At 39.9% G+C, this 17,655-nt stretch overlaps 1 protein-coding gene across 1 annotated transcript in view; it reads right to left on the bottom strand.

The window, feature by feature from the left end:
* Positions 1-493: 493 nt before the first annotated feature.
* The window catches only part of ONECUT2 (one cut homeobox 2), a 56,848-nt gene continuing 39,686 nt past the window's right edge, over positions 494-17,655 (bottom strand). Inside the window, exon 2 of the mRNA XM_045377630.2 lies at positions 494-15,347. Coding sequence (XP_045233565.1) covers positions 15,061-15,347 — 287 coding nt within the window. The 3' untranslated portion in view covers positions 494-15,060. The remainder of the gene's footprint in view (positions 15,348-17,655) is intronic.

The following is a 17,655-nucleotide window of genomic DNA, read 5'->3' on the forward strand; positions in this document are numbered from 1 at the left end:
CTTTTGATAAAACCAGGTTTAACCTTGACCTTGTACAGGTGGAGAAACTGAAGCCCAGAGGGTCTAAATGACTTGCTCAAAGCCATACAACTAATTTGTGGCAGGGTTTAGATTCCGTATGAGGCCTTATTTTCCGTCTATTTTTCTTGATTCTTCCATAAGGTGACAATAACATGATCCTTCTTTTGACTCACCATATGTGACCTCATACAAAATCTGTGCAAAGATAAGTGTAGGACAGGCTATCTCTAAAGTGTTAACAGGTTAAGAAAAAAGATAGTTTTTATGGAGCATCTCTCATCTTTCGTGATTTATAACAAGGATAACAGGTTTGTTGATTATAAGATGTGTCTTGCATACTATCAGAGATAGAAATTATAGTCTCACTAAGAACAACTTTACTTTTTTTTTAATGAAACCACAATGGGATGCAGTAGGGGGAAAAGTGCTTAATTCCTTCCATGAAAAGAGAAAGAAGGCATCTGAGCCATCGTCAATGAATTAAAGCAGTTTATTTAACATTAATTGCAGAATTTACAGCACTACCATTTAATGATAGGAATAAAAATAGAAAGAATCCAGTGTAAGCGATGTTGCAGACAAAACATTGGGGTGGGAAATGAGCAAAATTGAAAATGCAATTAACATTCGAAGAAATCTTCCAAAAGGACTGGGAGCTTATCAGGGGGTTGGCATCCCCTTGATGATGAAGTGTGATCCTCATCCCCACCAGGATTTCAGGGCAGCCACTGAACATATACCCTGTTGACTGTCCCTGGAAAGTCTTTCAGCACAGTCTGACTTAACACGTTTGAGATGGGGCAAAATCTGGATCATAATATGCTTTGGAAATATAGCTCAGGGTGAAAGATAATAGTGTGGATTTGTGTGTGGGTTTTCGTTCTCAAAACAGAAGAGAGTGCAAATTTTAGGGGTGTGTATTCCTGATTTTAAACATGAGAGGTGATGTCAAAGGGATCAACTGAAAAGAACAGTTTAAAGTTTTTCCCTACGATTTTCTTGGAGATAACACCTGTGAAAGCAAGAAAATAAAACAAGAGGTGTATATGTGACTCTCTGATCTCCTGTCCTTTTGGAATCCGGAAAGAGACCTATAAAAAGTAGTTGGGTTTCTACTAAAGGGCTGAGTTTCTAGAATAGCTACCTAGAAGGCAGGTGGCAGAGTACGGTCTTTGAGCATATGGTCAAAGGAGGCTCACACTCTATAGCCATTTTCCCATAATTTAATGGGTCCCTTTTTAAAATTTTAAAACTTTAAACAGATCTGGGACAAATTCTTCTCTCTTCACCTCCTCCTTTCTTCCTTCATTATAGTCACCTTTCAATAACATCAAGCAGTCAACAGTATAGAACAAAGGATGCAAGTCCTGCAGGCCAGCATGTGAAATTTAAAGGTATTTTTAAATAGCAAAAATAAACACATCTGAGGCCAGGACCTAAAGTGAGAAAAGAGCCAGGACTGACTTGGATTCTGAGAACAAAACTGGATGGAAGAAAAGATACTGGAATTTGTTTTCACTCACTTTGGTGGAAGGATAGATCCTCTTGTAATAATTCACTGACCAAGGAAGGATCTACAGTACCTGTGTTAATAAAGTATTATCTGGGTGGAAATATTTGAATAGAAAGAATGAAAAAAATAATGGACCAGCTCTTTCTCTCTGGTCCAGGAGAATACTTTTGAGAAATGCAAAGGAAGAAGAAGAAAACTAATTGAAATGCTGGTCAATCCTTAATTATCTTTTCCTATGAAGTTCTTTGGCATCCCAGACCTGGGAAGAAAAGACTGAACTGCTCTTGGATTGAGGGAAGGTTAGGTGATTGAAGATATGAATTAAAAGAGAAACCAACACCAAGATTTTCCTGTATCATCTCAGTCCCTGCATCTAAACTTCAGTGGTTATTTATCAAGTTATCAATGTGAAGCTTGTGGTTTTGTTTCAGAAATTTCAGTATGCCAGGTGTTTTACAACATTTCATGTTAAGAAGTTTGCTGGCACCACTTGGACTTTTGTAACACAAAATGGTAAAGAAAGGAAATAATATTCTACCTTCAAGGAAGTATCTGTTAATGGTATGATTACCTATCCAATTGCTAGATAGTCTTTGGACTCTTTTCTTCCCAGGTGGCAGGTTCCTTGTCATAATCTGAAAAAACTTTCCTAGAGATAAAGCTGACTCTTAAGCTAAAGGCCAAATTGGACCAAAGCAAAAGATATGGGGGGGAAAAACCTCAAACTCTACAACTTTTTGAATAGGACTTTCAAGCAGAGATAAAGTAGGCATTGATGGGCCGTGTTTTTGGCTGGGGCAATAGCTGTGATTCAGCCTGTCCCCTAAGACAGATCAACAGCATAGGCAATGTGCACTGCCCCTGCCCCTGAGATGGGAGCAAAGCACAGGGAGACAGTGGGGTCTCCTTTTCCCTCTTGTATTTTTCCAGATCAAAGAATTGAGAATAGCTAAAATACAACCTAGAAAACAATAGGAAATCCATTCCATACCTTTCTTTGTTTTCTAAATAATCATCTCCAAAAGGTATAGATGGGATAGCTAAACAGGATGCAGAGGATGGTGGGAAGGGGACTTCTGATGTGGAAGAGCCCCACTGGATGGAGGGGACCTGGATCCTCTGCAAACCCAGCTGGAAGAAGAAGCCTTTGGTAATGTCCCAGGTAAACCACCAGATGGGCTGCAACAGCCTTGACTGGGTAGAGTGCAAGGTGGGGAAAGGTGAGTGCCTGGTGGCCCACAGAAGATACAAGGTTACTATTTTCTTTTTCTTGCCTTTCATGTATGAATTGGAGTCTGCCTTCATGCTGGCACATGCTCAAGACCAAGGGATTGCAGGGAAGTGTTGGAGTCCAGAGAGAGTGAGGTTAGAGATTTTTGGCCCAGTTCTCTTTAAAGCTGACAGATAGAGATCTCTTCCTAGGATCAAAACCTACCTTCCAGCCCATGACCTGCCTTTTCCCAGGCCAGGCCCATGTTTCCCCAAGATGGGAGGAGAGAAAATCAGGCCAAGCTGAGGTAATTTCGTAGTTCTGTGTCTCCAAGGAAAAGGACATCCATTGGCACAAAGCATTGAGTAAAAACCCTTTAATAACAAAATAACATTCACGATGTAGCTACTTCAGTTGTCTGGAAAACTCAGCTTACACTTGATTCAACATACCACTTTCCACAATGTTTAAAAAAAAAAAAAGACATAAAATGGCATAACAAAATATACCTTGGGTTTCATAAGACTTCTTGGCAAAGTGTAACGAGCAGACCCATGCATTGCCTGTGATAAAAAAGGGCTGGGTATACTCGTGTCTCAAATACCCCTCTGTTTTCTTTGGATCAAAAATGGATTTGAACTTTGTAGATTCTACAATATCTGCATTAAGAGGAATAGTTTGTGGGTTTGTGAGTGTCAGGAAAACTTTGCTGAAACAAATATCAATTTTATTGTGGAAGAACATATAAAGCTTTCTGTAAGATTAAACACTATTACAATCATCAACTGTCTTAGAAAAGCCAATTTGAAAAATTCTTATATCTGTTCCCATCTTTGGCAGATAAGGGAAAAATAAAAAGACTATATATCAAAGTTTACATTACCACAATCTACTTTATAAGACCAAATAAAAATGTGTTTCTTTGTATTATTCATGAGAGCATGTTCCCAATACACTCTCACAGATAATATGAATGCTATACTGTCAGTGATTTCCAATATTTTGCATAGCAGACTGCTGCTTTTCAACCAAGGTTTCCTAGGCTGCATGCTCCTATGCAAAATAAAGTGTGCTTGGCAGTTGATTTGGCTTTATGTCAAGCATGTTGGTTTGGGAAATATGAAACTCGAGAATGGGTCTTTGAACCCAAGTATAAGAAAGAACAAGTTTGCCCAATCCCCTGCAACTGAAAAACACTTTTGACATACAGAGACCTCAGATAATTGAAGGATTTAAAGAAGATGGTTTTTCTAAAGTGGGTTTGAAAACTTCTTATACTCCCTTTTAGAAGGTAGATGGAACATTGTCAGGCAGGTAAAAATTAAGTGAGAGTCACCTCCAAGTCTAGGGAGGGAGAGCCATGATAGCTGCACATGTGAAGTTTTGGGAAATGGCTGCGTATTTTTGCCCAAATCACTGGAACAGTTGGTGGGAATGTCCAGTAGAGTGGACGAAAGAGAATTGGGCAGAGAAGAATTAGAAATATTGATGCCATTTGAGTTTCTACTGTGAGCTGACCTGATCACAAAATACTAGAAGAAACCACACACAGTCAAAAATAGCCATTCCCAAGCACAGATCAAAGAGGGCCACAGGTGGATGAATTTGCACCTCCATATACATGACCAGTTAGGTCTAAGTTCATGAGCATAAAGCCAAAATAACTCCTTTTGGTGGAAATTAAATACGCAAAGGTGAGTTTTTCAATATTTGCTTTCAAACCCCTCTCAGATATGGTGATATATCTGGGTTATGAGGATCCCAATTTGTGGAATGCAAATTGGCTAACTCAAAAATTTGGAATAATTTTTCTCATTATAAAGTTGGAACCCAATTCAATGTGATTCATTTTCAGATCCCAACAGATGTAAAGGGTATTTTTGAGGTGAGATATCTCCCAATAAAACCAATATTACCACCGTCTGAGGCTGAACTGTGTACATTTTCACAGTTTAATGTATACACAACTGTTCCACAACTGCTAACAAACAATAGGCGCCCATGCATAAATAAAGTCCATTGAACCAAAGGGGGAGATCTAGTTCAAAACGAAAAATGCTGCTATTAAGACCACAATGCATCACACTGCTAAATTTTTAGCCTCATGCATAAAATTATAGCACTGATTGGCAGTTGCTAATTATAATACTACACTGTTAACACAGAACAATTAATTGTTCGGACCAAGTAGCACAAATGTAGAAAATAATTATTCTTTTCAACAGAGCAAATGAACACAGATTGTTTCTTCAGCAAAATATGAAACTGTAAACTTTGGGCTCATTCTGCAACTTTCCCCAATCCAGCATAAATAAAATCCAAAGGGGAAAAGAAAACATACATTTTCTTTTTAAGCGCACCTTTTTCGTCTATTACAAAAGCACAACCTAAAACGTATAAAGCTTTTTTTTCTTTTTTCGTTTTTTAAATCACAGTTACCAAAAGAAACAGTGAATAATTTATTACATACGCTATAATAACATTACTCTAAACACTATTGTCTATGAGGTATATCTGAGAAAATTCGGTAAGGAATTGCGCGGTCTGCATTGCCAACATGCCCGGGTTCATAGTAAAGCTTTGGAACCGTGAAGAACTAGAAAAAAGGGAAGAACAAGGGAGGCAGAGGAGGAGACATAGAGAAAGAACCTTTGGTATTAGTACAAATCTTGTTCTTTGCAGGGTTGCATTGCAAAGCACCACAGTACAATAAGCCCACCAACTGACTGTATGGAGGCCCAGTTGAAGCTGAGGTATTCACAGGAAGAATTAAAAAAAGCACAGAGAGGTCCAGACTGGCTAAATCGTTGCTTTGGTTCAAGCAAGGCACTCGTCCCGTGGTTATGTCACACTTTGCAAGTGAAGCATGAGGCTGGGGGGATTGCTGAGGAGGGGTCTGCCAAGTGGGGATGTTTTCTGTGTTCAGGCTGCCATCGCTCTTTCTAGATCCTCTCTCGTATGGGTGTGGCAGTAGGAAAGTTGGGGAAGGTGATGTTCGCTTATACAGAGCTCTGCTGCTCAATGAATTAAGTCATCTTTGCTTTGTCTCCCAGGGATTCTGAGAGTTCTACTTCCAATAGGAATTTAGGAAGAAAACCAAAGCAATGTGCTCTTTGGAAGGAAGGCCTTATGGGTCTGCCTTGTGTAGGGAGAAGATGGGGCTTTGAGCTTGTTTGGACAGGAGGGAACTTTCACATAGGATGGCGCTTGAAAACTTCAGAAAGAGAGTAACAGTGTTTCCTACAGTTTGTCAATCTGTCATCTATATTCCTCTACTAGCTATGCTTTGTTGATGCATGGAACTGATGAGTTGATTGGTCTCTTCCTCTCTTTGCTTCTTTGTCTAAATGGTCTCTTTAAAAGCTCAAAGATAATTACATTATGTGAAATGCAAAATACTAGCACTCAAAAAGAGCTATATGGACTAGAGGCAGATCTTTGCATGTGTCTAAAACCCATTTGGTCAAAAGCTGAGACAGATTCATTGGCTAACACACAAATGACACTGACAAACAGCTCTTAATAGTGATTTAACCATTTAATGGAATCTAAAAAAACTTGAAGAAGACCAATTAATTTCATGAGTAAGAAGGAAAGAGAGAAGCAACTTTAACCGTTTCTTAAACTGGCATATTCCTCTGCAATTTTGGGCTCATTTTTCATTTACCACGAATAACCCTTTAGTATCAAATGATGTAAACCTTAAACTTCTCTCATAGATACAGAGTTGGCTTAGAAATGAAATGTAAACACCTACAACTAGAAAGGAAAAGGCTGAAGAACTTAAAATGTCACAAGTGCCAATGGTGGTCAAGTTCCCTTTCTTGATAAATATTGACTTTAAAGTACCCATAATAATGAAAGCCAACAAGCCAAGAATGAACTTTCTCCTCCCACTGAATTAAAAAGTTATTTATACAACGCTTTGTAATGGAGAGGTTCAAAAGTGATCACACTGTTGGGATCAACATGTTTTTCCTAGGGCAAAAACCCCTGTATGAGCCCTGGTATTTCAAGGCAGACCACCTCCACGAAGCAACTGATCATATGTGACTATGCTGAGATACTAACGGGACGCTGAAAATGCTTGTGACTAATTTTACGGCTGAAAATGTTAAGAGAGAAACCCCAGGCTCCCTGGTCATTGCTAAAGGATTGCCACGGTCCTATTTGTCAATGTGGGACCACTCTCATGCAGAGGTAGCACTGCACAATAGGTGGAGTACTGGGGCAGGAACCAGGAGGTGTGTGTGGGCTTTCACTCTCAAGAGTTATTTGATTTGGATAACTATCTCATTCCTCTGGGCCACCGGGGCTTAGGCTAAATGATTCCTAAGGTCTCTTCCAGGTCAGCTACTCAATGGTCAGAGCTTCCGTGGTTCAGTAATTGGCAATCTTTACGGTGATAGGTCCCAGCAGGGATAGAGGCCATGGCTAGGACTGAAGGCCATTTCCAACCAGTTTCCTTCCCCAGTTTGGAATCAGAATTTAAGGAATCCAATTATAGCAGCATCCGAACTCACATCCTGAACATGTGGAGCGGACAGCAAACAAATAAGATAAACACAGAAAACATCCCTTTCCAAATTAGCAGCCGCCGTCGCATAGATAATTATTTCTTTGGGGTATCTGAGCTGTGGCTGTACATACCATATGTCAGAGAAAATCGTTCAAATCATAAAAGAGCACAAGCAAAATGCAGACCGCACAGATAAAGAAATCTTTGGTATCTTTGGTGTCATCAACACGATTAAAATTACAAATGGAAAAAGTCAGTGAGGTAGCCTTCTTTGGTTCTCACTAGAAATAGAAAGTTTTTCCTTTTTTTTTTTTTCTTTTTTCTGCTTTTTGTTTTTCTCCTTTTTTGTTTTGTTGCTTTACATACACACAGAGTTCATTCTTGGAAGCAGCTAGTGTAAGGGTTTCTCTTTTTGTTTATGATTTTTTTTTAAATTTATTTTTCCAGTTTCTGTATAGAAGCCCCGAAATCCAGGCTGGTGAAGCAGGGTCTCGGCTTATGTGTTCTGAATGCACAGGTTCAGGCTGAATAGTCATTGCTTGTCCACAAAATTTGCTCTGTTGTTCTGACAGCAAACAAACTGCAGTGCTCTCTGTCGTTTTAAATAAAAAATATAAACTATACAGTGCACCTTTCACAGATGCTGAATAAGTTAAATAAATAAGTTACAATATGAAGGCTCCAAGGGCCACAATAATTAGAGGTGGAGTTCGCCTGGTACCAGGTGGGGCTACAAACTTAAGTTAAATAATTTAATAAGTGTTACTTAGACTATTTTAAAAGTTAATTTAAGAGGGAAGAATATCCCACATTCTCTTTTTGTAACCTGTATTTCTTCCCTGTCTGTAACAGAATTTCACTGCTTTATAAAGCAAACTAAACTTCAAGAGTATTCCAAGTAGAATTTTGCATCTCTGATGCACCATTGGTCTAGGTTTTGATAAATAAGTACAAAGAGTAAAATCAAACTAAGGAAGGATGATTAAATACCCAAATCTTATACATTTATGTACTAGAAACTAATTTAAATAAGTTAATTACATTAATGGTACTTAGCTTGTAGGGTCATAACCCAAAGAGACAAGATAAAAAACATTCTGTGGGGCGGGGCAGAGGGTGTCTTCATTTTTTGAATGACAACATGTGTAACTTCTTTTGATGGTCTAAATAAAAACAAAGCAGGACATTATAACCTCTAAAACTTTCTCATGTTAAAGACCATTTAGATGTGACAAGCATGAAAAAAATCACCACTCCCCACTAGCTAACGCAGTCTCCCCAAGACCGCAGTAGCACTGTCTCAACCCTGGAAACCAGAGCCCACTGTCTCCCCATTGGTTTGCGCTTAACTTTACTATTTTTTCTTGTTTTTCTTTGTTTTTTTCTTTTTTTCTTTTTGTCCTTTTTCAGGTCTTTGGATTTAGCTTTAGTTATGAAAGATCCAGAATAAAGCTATTCAACCGAAGTCATCAAGCATAGGTGTCATCCTAACACAGATAATTAAATAATATAGAAGGTTTCTTGAAAGTTGAGTTTATCTTGGATATGCCCAAATGAAATTAATTCCAAATGTACAGGATGAAGATGCTGGGACACTTTTGTTTTCCCTGCATTTTGGTTTTCAATGTTACAATAAATAACAAAAACAATGTACACTGTAAAAGTACCACATACATGTTAAATGATGATTTAAAATTTATTTATTGTAACAGATTACAGTATAAAGGTATGAAGCATGTCTGTACACACTTGTATGTACACAGTCTAGACACCTATAGGTAACGTGTGTTGTTGTAAAGTCATCTATGAGAATACATGTTAAAATATGTATCTAAATTTGTATACATCCAAGCGGACAGACTGTATAAGCTTTAGGCACACTTATCTGCCAAGGTTTATGCTACCTGAAATGCCTGCTGCTAAAAATGGAGCAGAGTGGAAGACTTCTATGCGATGAACAAGCTGGTAGCAATGTGTTTTTCTCCACTAGAAAAGGTATTAGCTGGTTACTTCCAATCAACCTAACTCCAAAACTTCTAAGGAAAGCTTGGGCTCTAGCAATAACTGCTTCAGGCTGTCAGAATCATTTTGGTGTCTGAGAATAATGAGCCTCATTTAAGGTCCTGTGTGATTCACATAACAGCCCATCAGCCTCAATGGTAAGTTATGTGTCTACCTATGTGAGGTCCTATATATTTTAATAACTACTTTTGTATAAGTATTCTGAGACTTTCTAAAACAGATAAACCCTCCCCTCTGTCCCTCCCTGACCTTGGAAACAAAGAAATCATTGATAGAAAATAGGCATCGAGACATCCATATTTAAAGCCAACTTCATTATCTTATGAGACTTATACAACCAACTGGGGTGCCATTCTTCATTCAGTAAGGATTTTTGTGGCCTTATTTTAAAACTAGAATCTCCTGTTGTTTCAGGGGTGACTTAGTCTTAGCTAAAGATACAAAATTACTAATCTATCAAGTTTGGCAGACAAATATCAGAAAGTTATAGATACACCAGCTCTATTCCTTCTTCATCTAACATTTCCACTTACTCTTCCTGGTTAGGCTAAGAAGTCTGAATCACACAGCATCAACAAAAACAAAAAGTCACCTCTAACCTGTTACAAATCTAGAAGGTTATCGCCAAGGTAGTTGTGTCTGGGCCTTGTGGTCAACCTTGACCACATGTATCATCTTTTTCTCCACTTTATAATAGAGTCCATTATTCTTCAACATTGGAAACAGGCCTTTTCTTCTTAGACTTTAAAATATCCAACTATTCAAACTCCTGAAAATCCGAGTTCACTACAAAGGCATACTGTCATCACACTTTGGTAATGATAATCAAACAGACATTCCTACAATTCTACAAACATTTTCAAAAGTGGGGAAGTTTCCCTCTATACCCAGATAACGATGATTTAAAAAATCTGTTCAACTTGAATTTACTGGCACTAGTAGGTGGGTGCCCAGTATAGACAAAGAAAATAACTGATTATCCAAAAGGTATGTATTTTTGGTTTTGAAATAGGTTGTTTGACTTAGAAAAGTGTGTGTGTGTGTGTGTGTGTGTGTGTGTATCAGATTTACATTCCAAATGTTGATTTTATTTTAGCTTGAATTGAAAATTATTTTTGATTTCCTAAAGCCTACAATTGCCGAGAGCCTGCAGGGGGAAAGGGAGCTTAGAAGCTACTCTTTCTGGATTTCTCCAGAGGAACTGCCATGCTTCCTGGCTCAACTAGCCTGCACCTTTATGCATGGTGCGAGCTAAACACTTCTTTTACATTTTGGAAAAGCTTTTAAATATTGGTGTTGAGTTTTTATTGTTGTTGCTGTTTCCTTTAAAAAAAGAAATGCATTGGCTCTGTTTTGTTTTTGTATTATTTCCTGGAATTCAATCATTACATCCCTAGTACCAAAATCACATTGAAACAAAAACAATGCAAGCCTATCTGTGTAAAGGAATAAAGGAAATTGTTTTTCCACTCAATGGCTGTGAGTATTTTGATTTCTGCTGCCTCAAGAATGTGAAATTTGGCTGAGAACTGTTCCTTCACACTGTCCCTTTTGCTGACGGCTGAGGAATGCCTGAAATTTTCCTTGGATTGAGGTAACGGATCATAAACTATAACCAAATCCAAATGGTTATTTTCTCTGAAATTATTAACTTAAATTTAAAAATCTTTGAGTAAACTCACTGGGTTAAATTGTATTACCCAATATAGAATTTTTTTTCTGTTAGATTTCTAACAAATTGAAATTCTACAGGGCTTAAAATTTTGACATGTAACTATATAGATACACATATACATGTGTGTAAATAATTTTCTAAAAGCAAGCACTTCTCTCTGGTATGACATTATCTGGTATGAGACATTTATCAAAGCTCCTTGGGGGGAAATTCTTGCCTTTCTTCTTCTTCTTTTTTTTTTTTTGTAACAATTATGACATGTTCTTCTGATCATCAGAGGACTGGTTTGACCAATGTTGAAATGTCAGGTCACAAAGGCAGCCTCTACTGGTCTAGACATCTTCAGAGGATGCTGGAGACCCAAATGCTGAGATTACTATGTCAAAGAATCACTAACCAAATCAAGCAGGCTCCATTCCTCAATCCAGTCTGGAAAAGAGCAATCATTTCCATTGGACACATGTCACAAGGACTCATTTAGAAATAGTCTAGTTGAAATCAACCCACATGGGAACATTCCTCTGCTGAAATATGCTCTTTTCTTAGTCCTTTGACAAAGGAAACATGGAGTATGAGCAAAGGACAAAGGGACACAAGGGAAAAGCCAAGGAACAATCTCCTAGGCAGGATGAATTATAAAAATTGTGGAGGTCACATTCTCTCACAGCTCCTGCATAGGGAGACCCACACAGCGGGAATGAGGAGGTGGCACAAAGAACAACAATGGGGCTCTCCAGGGGCAGGACTCCAGGAGTCTCCCCAAAACCTGCTTTATATTTTCTCTCCAGGATTGAGACACTCTCCCCCACCCCACCCAACACCACCGCCCACCCCAGTGCCAGCTGTGGTTGCACATAGGCTTGTCAAAATACAAATTGGTAATTACCACCCTGAGGAAATCTATCAACCCATTGCAACAGGAGTTGGACTTCCCCTACGAGAAGTCCCTTTGGTGTATCTGCTCACTGAGGGGGTCTGGCACACCCAGATGGGACAGGGCAGCTCCTGGAGAATAGATTTCTGAGCTGGTCTCATATTCTTTAACTGGTGAAAATGGACCACTGAGCCTTCCCAACAGTTACAGAAGATGAGCACCCCACTGTCAGGGCCCAGTGCTGGGCCGAGCCTGTTGGATGTACTTCACTCACCACCTTAATTGAGGCTGAGGGATAGAATAGAGATGACTCCGAATACAAATAAAACTCATTTACACCATGGATCCATTTATCAACAGGTTAAGTGCTAAAAAGCTTGATCTTGACTTTATACCTTTCCCAGAAACTTCCATAGAGATCTGAATAATTCAAATCATCCACAGTGGCAAATTAACTCTGGAATGGCATGAGAAATGAGAAAAATTCTGAACCGAATACTTAACAAATGAAGCACTGGACGAAAACAAGACATGAATTTGGACAGCAATAATTTTGGTTATCACCAATGTCAAGTTGATCTATATATGTATTTTATATATTATATATATCTTTCTTTAGAAATGCAACTTTACAGCTGATTTTTAAAAAGCTAATAGAAAAGTAGAAACTGGCAATCATTTTTACATGTTTCCCCCCACCCCCAAATGAAGCCCTGTTAGGATGTAGCAATCACGTGAAAACGAGGCTGTAAATTCCTCTATAAACTCTTTGGTTCTGTGGCTCGGGAGAGGATGCATCACCAAGAACCCTATCCCTGACCCTCACTCCCTTTCCCTCCCCTGATGATGAGACTCTGAACATAGAAGGAACCAAGTCTAAGGGTTAAGCAAAGAACATTCAAGTGATAATGTTATTCCCTATTCTCTGCTGAGCAGAGAACTGTTCAATATCCCAACATCTGAAACTTGGAGTCCATGGAAACTTTTGAGAGATTCCATGTTGGGGTAAAAAACCATAAAACAAAATTAAAGGGAAACAATAAAATCAAATAAATGGCCCTTTCCTTTTGTTGCTCAGAGAAACATAATTGATTACCTTTATACAGATCAATGGCGCTATTAGTATTTTAGCCAGGCAAGAGGAGATAATGAACTGAAACAAAAGGTGTGAGAAATCCTCATCTTTGGTATTGTAGCTGTTGAGGTTTCTGTTGCTCTGTTCCGTGTTCTTTTGAAAAACTGCATAGGCACAAATTAAAGACAATCTTCAACTTTAAGATTACCGCGTGAGTTGTCAAATGAAGCAGCAGCCACTGAGGCTCTTCCTTATTTCTATCTTTGTCTCAACCCTTTCTTTAAAATCTGCTTCCAGAAAATGTCCCAAGAGGTCTGTTTGAACACAGTGTGTCTCGCTGTTTTTTTTTTTTTTGGTTTTTGTTTATTTTCTGGCGTGCTTCCTTCTTATCGGTGGTGATTTCCAATGATTTACAGATTTATTTATTCATTTTAATGGGACAGTTTTGTTTGTTGCAGAAGTAGGTGCAGAAAAAGTTTCTTTGGTTTCGATTAAGTAATTCATAAAAAAGTCAGTCTCAAGTGTCTGTAAAGAATCATTGCAGCGTTTGGCTTGCTTTGAACACCCCCATGTGGCCCCACCCAGGGCCATTCACTGGTAAATATGCACATTGTGACCTCCGCAATCTCTCAGAGTTCTGTGGGCGCTCTTCCACTTGCTATGGGAAGGTGACAACGGGTGTGGCAAAGCCACTCCCCTGGGTGGCTTGGCTAACGTCCCTGGCGTAGCTGGTCCATTCAGCCCGATGATGCGCCAAATGCCATTCAGAGTTGCAGAGGTTTTCTGATTTCTAAAAGTAATCACAGTATTTTTAGGCTAGAAAATGACAAGTCATAAATGTCTTTGGTTTGCAGTATTCTGCTTCTTTGGTGTGCTGTGTTTTCTCCAGATTTATTCAGCTGTTTTGCAAGGATGATTCAACAACAGAAGAGATTTAGGATTAGATGACAGTCATGAGTAACATGTATGCAGGTTTGATTGATTGATTTCTTTTTCTTGCTAGAAAACATGGAAAACATCCCTACTAAATGGGATGGATGAGGAAAAACCCCAAATCAGAAAGAGTGGAAATGGATTACGTGGTGGTCATAACGCACAGTAGGAGGGACCAGATGACTGATCAACCAAGAAAGACACATTAATGATCTTAAAAAAACCTAGATCTTTTAAAATGCTGCATTTGCTCCATGTACTGTTAACAGTTAAATTGGCCTCCTGAGTGTGCGTCTGCATTATGTACAACAGAATTTGTAGCAAACTGCAAAATGTGCTTGAAGCCATATTCTCATCAATTCCCTAATGACTTCACAATCCAGATGTGGTAAAAATGCAGATGTGGTGAACCCAGAACCTTCCTTACTTCTGTTTATCTTTGTTGTGCTTGATACTTTGAGCTCAAGTGAACTGACTGGTGTTTTGACGGATCCAAGACCACATAAGATTTCCAGGAGGTAAAGAAAAAAAAAAATTGTAAGCTGGATCAACTTAAAGCTTTCTAAATCATTTAATGAAAAGATGCCTGGGTTGGAAAAACAGGTCCTTGGATTTTTTTTAACGTCCATATTTAAAACTTGTGCTCAGTAATTACCATTCTGATGTTTTTTTATGTTATGGCTGTGAACTTGGACATACCGTGGTATAATGAGGCTAAGCATGTGGAAAACAAATGAGGTCATTCCTGTTGCTAGATTCTTCTCTTATTGTTGTATCTTGGAAGCCTAAACTCAGAGTCCTTACATAGGCCAAATTCCTATTGTTAGTCATAGGAACTCTGCAAGAAGCTGACAGGACCTGAAGTGGGACGGATGACATTTTAAGCAATCCTGAGCCTGGCTGACACCATACTGGAATTAACTTGCTCCAGGAAGGCCCCATTTGGGTTTCTGGGGTGCTTAGCATGCTGAGAACAGTGTCTGGTTCTAAGAGATTAATTTTTCAGCTTGCACTTGGACTCCATAGCTATTAAAAACAAAAAAAGAACACCTGGCCTATGATTACAGCTAGAATAGAAGTTTCTTTGCAAGATAATTGTGCTTTCAAATCACCAGTGAAGGGCCCCAGCTAGGAATCCGGTGTCTTTTTCCTTTGTTTTCTTTTGGTATCTGTTGTCCTCATTTGGAGGTGACTTGTGCCCAAGTGAGAGTCTTTCCATCATGCTTTGGTACACGTGCTGGAGGTGGACGAGGAGCCCCCTGTGCTCAGATCATCTTGCCACTTCTCCAGGCTGCGGCGCCGGGCGTTCATGAAGAAGTTGCTGACGGTTGTGAGCTCCAGGCCCAGCTGCTGGGAAATGGTGATCTGCATCTCCTTCGACGGGCGTTTGTTCTCCTTGAAGATGGCGAAGAGTGTTCGGCGTTGGAGGTCAGTGAACACCAGGCGGGATTTCTTCTGGGAATTGTTCCTGTCTTTGTTTGGTTCTTGCTCTTTGCGTTTGCACGCTTGAAGGGAAAGAGAAGAAGGAGAGGAGTCAGTGGGCTCACCCGAGAACGTGATCCATGGAAAACATTGACAAAGTTGTACAGAGAGATGTAAACCGTTAAACTTTATTGTGCAAATTGCCCAGCTGTCAATAACCAGCCTTTCCCGTAATCTCCGGGTGATGGAGGGCATCAGTGAGTGAGTGGGGGATGGGAGAAAGGAGAAAGCAGCAGGGCTGTTTCACAGTCTGGTTTTGAACTAACTGCAGTTGTCTTTCCCTTTTACCTCCTCTCTCCTCCAGCATACCATTTATCCAGAGATAAATGAAATTATTTATTTCCGAAATCAGGTGCCACGAAGGCAGGGAGGACTCCAGACCCCGGGGTGGGGGAAGCCTGATGAGGCAGTTCCTCTTTCATATTCACCCTCTCGAATTGTTTACAGCTGAGTTGAAATTACCTTCTGGAGTCAAAACTTAAAAGTGCGTAGTTTTTCAAAATCAAAGCTTCTACCCAGGTGACTATAAAAATTGTTAACAGAATGAAATTAGAAGTGACAGAGTGATGGTATTATCCCAACCCAAATTCCTTTCGTCCAGACTTTTGAAAAATTAGAACAAAACAAAACAGAAGACCAAGGGAGAGAAAGACTAGAAAAATTGGTTTAGCCAGTTCTCATTTGGCTAGTTTGAAATTGGAAGCCAGTACAAGAAGGCAGGGGAAGAGGGTAGGGGAAGAAGCCCAACACTACAATAGGACTTCAGGCTTGTAGATATGTTAGTATATGTGGAGTCTCTTTGATTTAGCAGAAATGAGTATCCATGCCTGGGTTGACATATGCAGTCAAGGACATTATGTGTCACAACCTCTCCCTTAGCCTACAAGTTCCTAGAAGGCAGCAACCGGGCCTCTGTAGTATTCCTGACTGATTCTTTTTGGAGCCATGGATACAATGAATGTTTTGGAAAATGAGGACAAATGACTTCTTGACTCTTTCAGGGAATCTGTACACTTCACAGATGGGTTCGGTGGCTCAGAAAAGTGACCCATAAAGATTAAATACAGTATTATAAATCACAATGTTAAAACATGAGAACATGTGTTACAATCACCTGAAATGGCCAGGTGTGGTGGCTCACACCTGTAATCCCAGCACTTTGGGAGGCCAAGGCAGGCAGATCATGAGGTCAGGAGTTTGCGACCAGCCTGGCCAACATAGTGAAACCCCATCTCTACTAAAGATACAAAAAATTAGCTGGGCGTGGTGGCACACACCTGTAATCCCAGCTACTTGGGATGCTGAGGCAGGAGAATCGCTTGAACCCAGGAGGTGGAGGTTGCAGTGAGCCAAGATCACGCTATTGCATTCCAGCCTGGGTGACAGGGCGAGACTCCATCTCAAAAAAAAAAAAAAAAAAAAAAAAAAATCACTTGAAATAAGTCCCAGCTCCCCTAGGGGTGTGGTGAGAATGTGGCCTCAAGAGAAAGAACTGGGGAAAGGCCAGGAAGGAGCAGAGGCCCAGATAGGGCAGTCATCCTCAGAATCCATCCCACTGGATATTCTGGCCAGAGGTTGAGAATCCCTTTGCACTGGACTGACATTCCCCCAAGCCTGGCACCCAGGGTGCTACTCAGATGCTTTCCTATGCTTCTCAAAGCCCTGGCTTGTATATTTTGTTTCCTGGCTTTTGGGCACAGCATTTCCTAATTGTGTTCTGCAGGCAGCATCTTATGTGGAGGGTCTGCTACGGTGTCTGAATGTTTATGTCCCCCCCAAAAATTCATATGTTGCAATCCTAACATCCAAGGTCATGGTATTAAGAGGTGGGGCCTTTGGGAGGTGACTGGGCCGGAAGTTAGAGCCCTCATGAATAGGGTTAGTGCCCTTATAAAATAAGCCTGAGGGAGACCTCTTGCCCCTTCCACCATGGGAGGACACAGTGAGAAAGACTTCTCTATGAACCAGGACCCAGACTATTGCCCGACACTGAATCCGCTGGCACCTTAATCTTGGACGTCCTAGCCTCCAGAAGTGTGAGAAACAAACTTCTGTTGTTTATAAGCGGTAAGTCATGGTATTTTATTGTTGTGATTGTTACTGGAGCCTTAACAGACTAAGACAGGATTTAACCTGAGGACAAACACTTATGGGAGAGATACTTGGAAGCTGAATTTCCTTCTACCTAACTGGCCGCCCTCCCTGCTGGATACCGTGTGCTATAAAGTAATATAAAGAAGTCACTCCCGAAATAATCAAAATGCACTGATACTCTCAAAAGGCAGGAAGAGGTGAGCTCCTGAATGGTAAAGCTGCTAGGCTGTATCAGCT

This window comes from Macaca fascicularis, chromosome 18, assembly GCF_037993035.2.
Source record: "Macaca fascicularis isolate 582-1 chromosome 18, T2T-MFA8v1.1".
Lineage (NCBI taxonomy): Eukaryota > Metazoa > Chordata > Mammalia > Primates > Cercopithecidae > Macaca > Macaca fascicularis.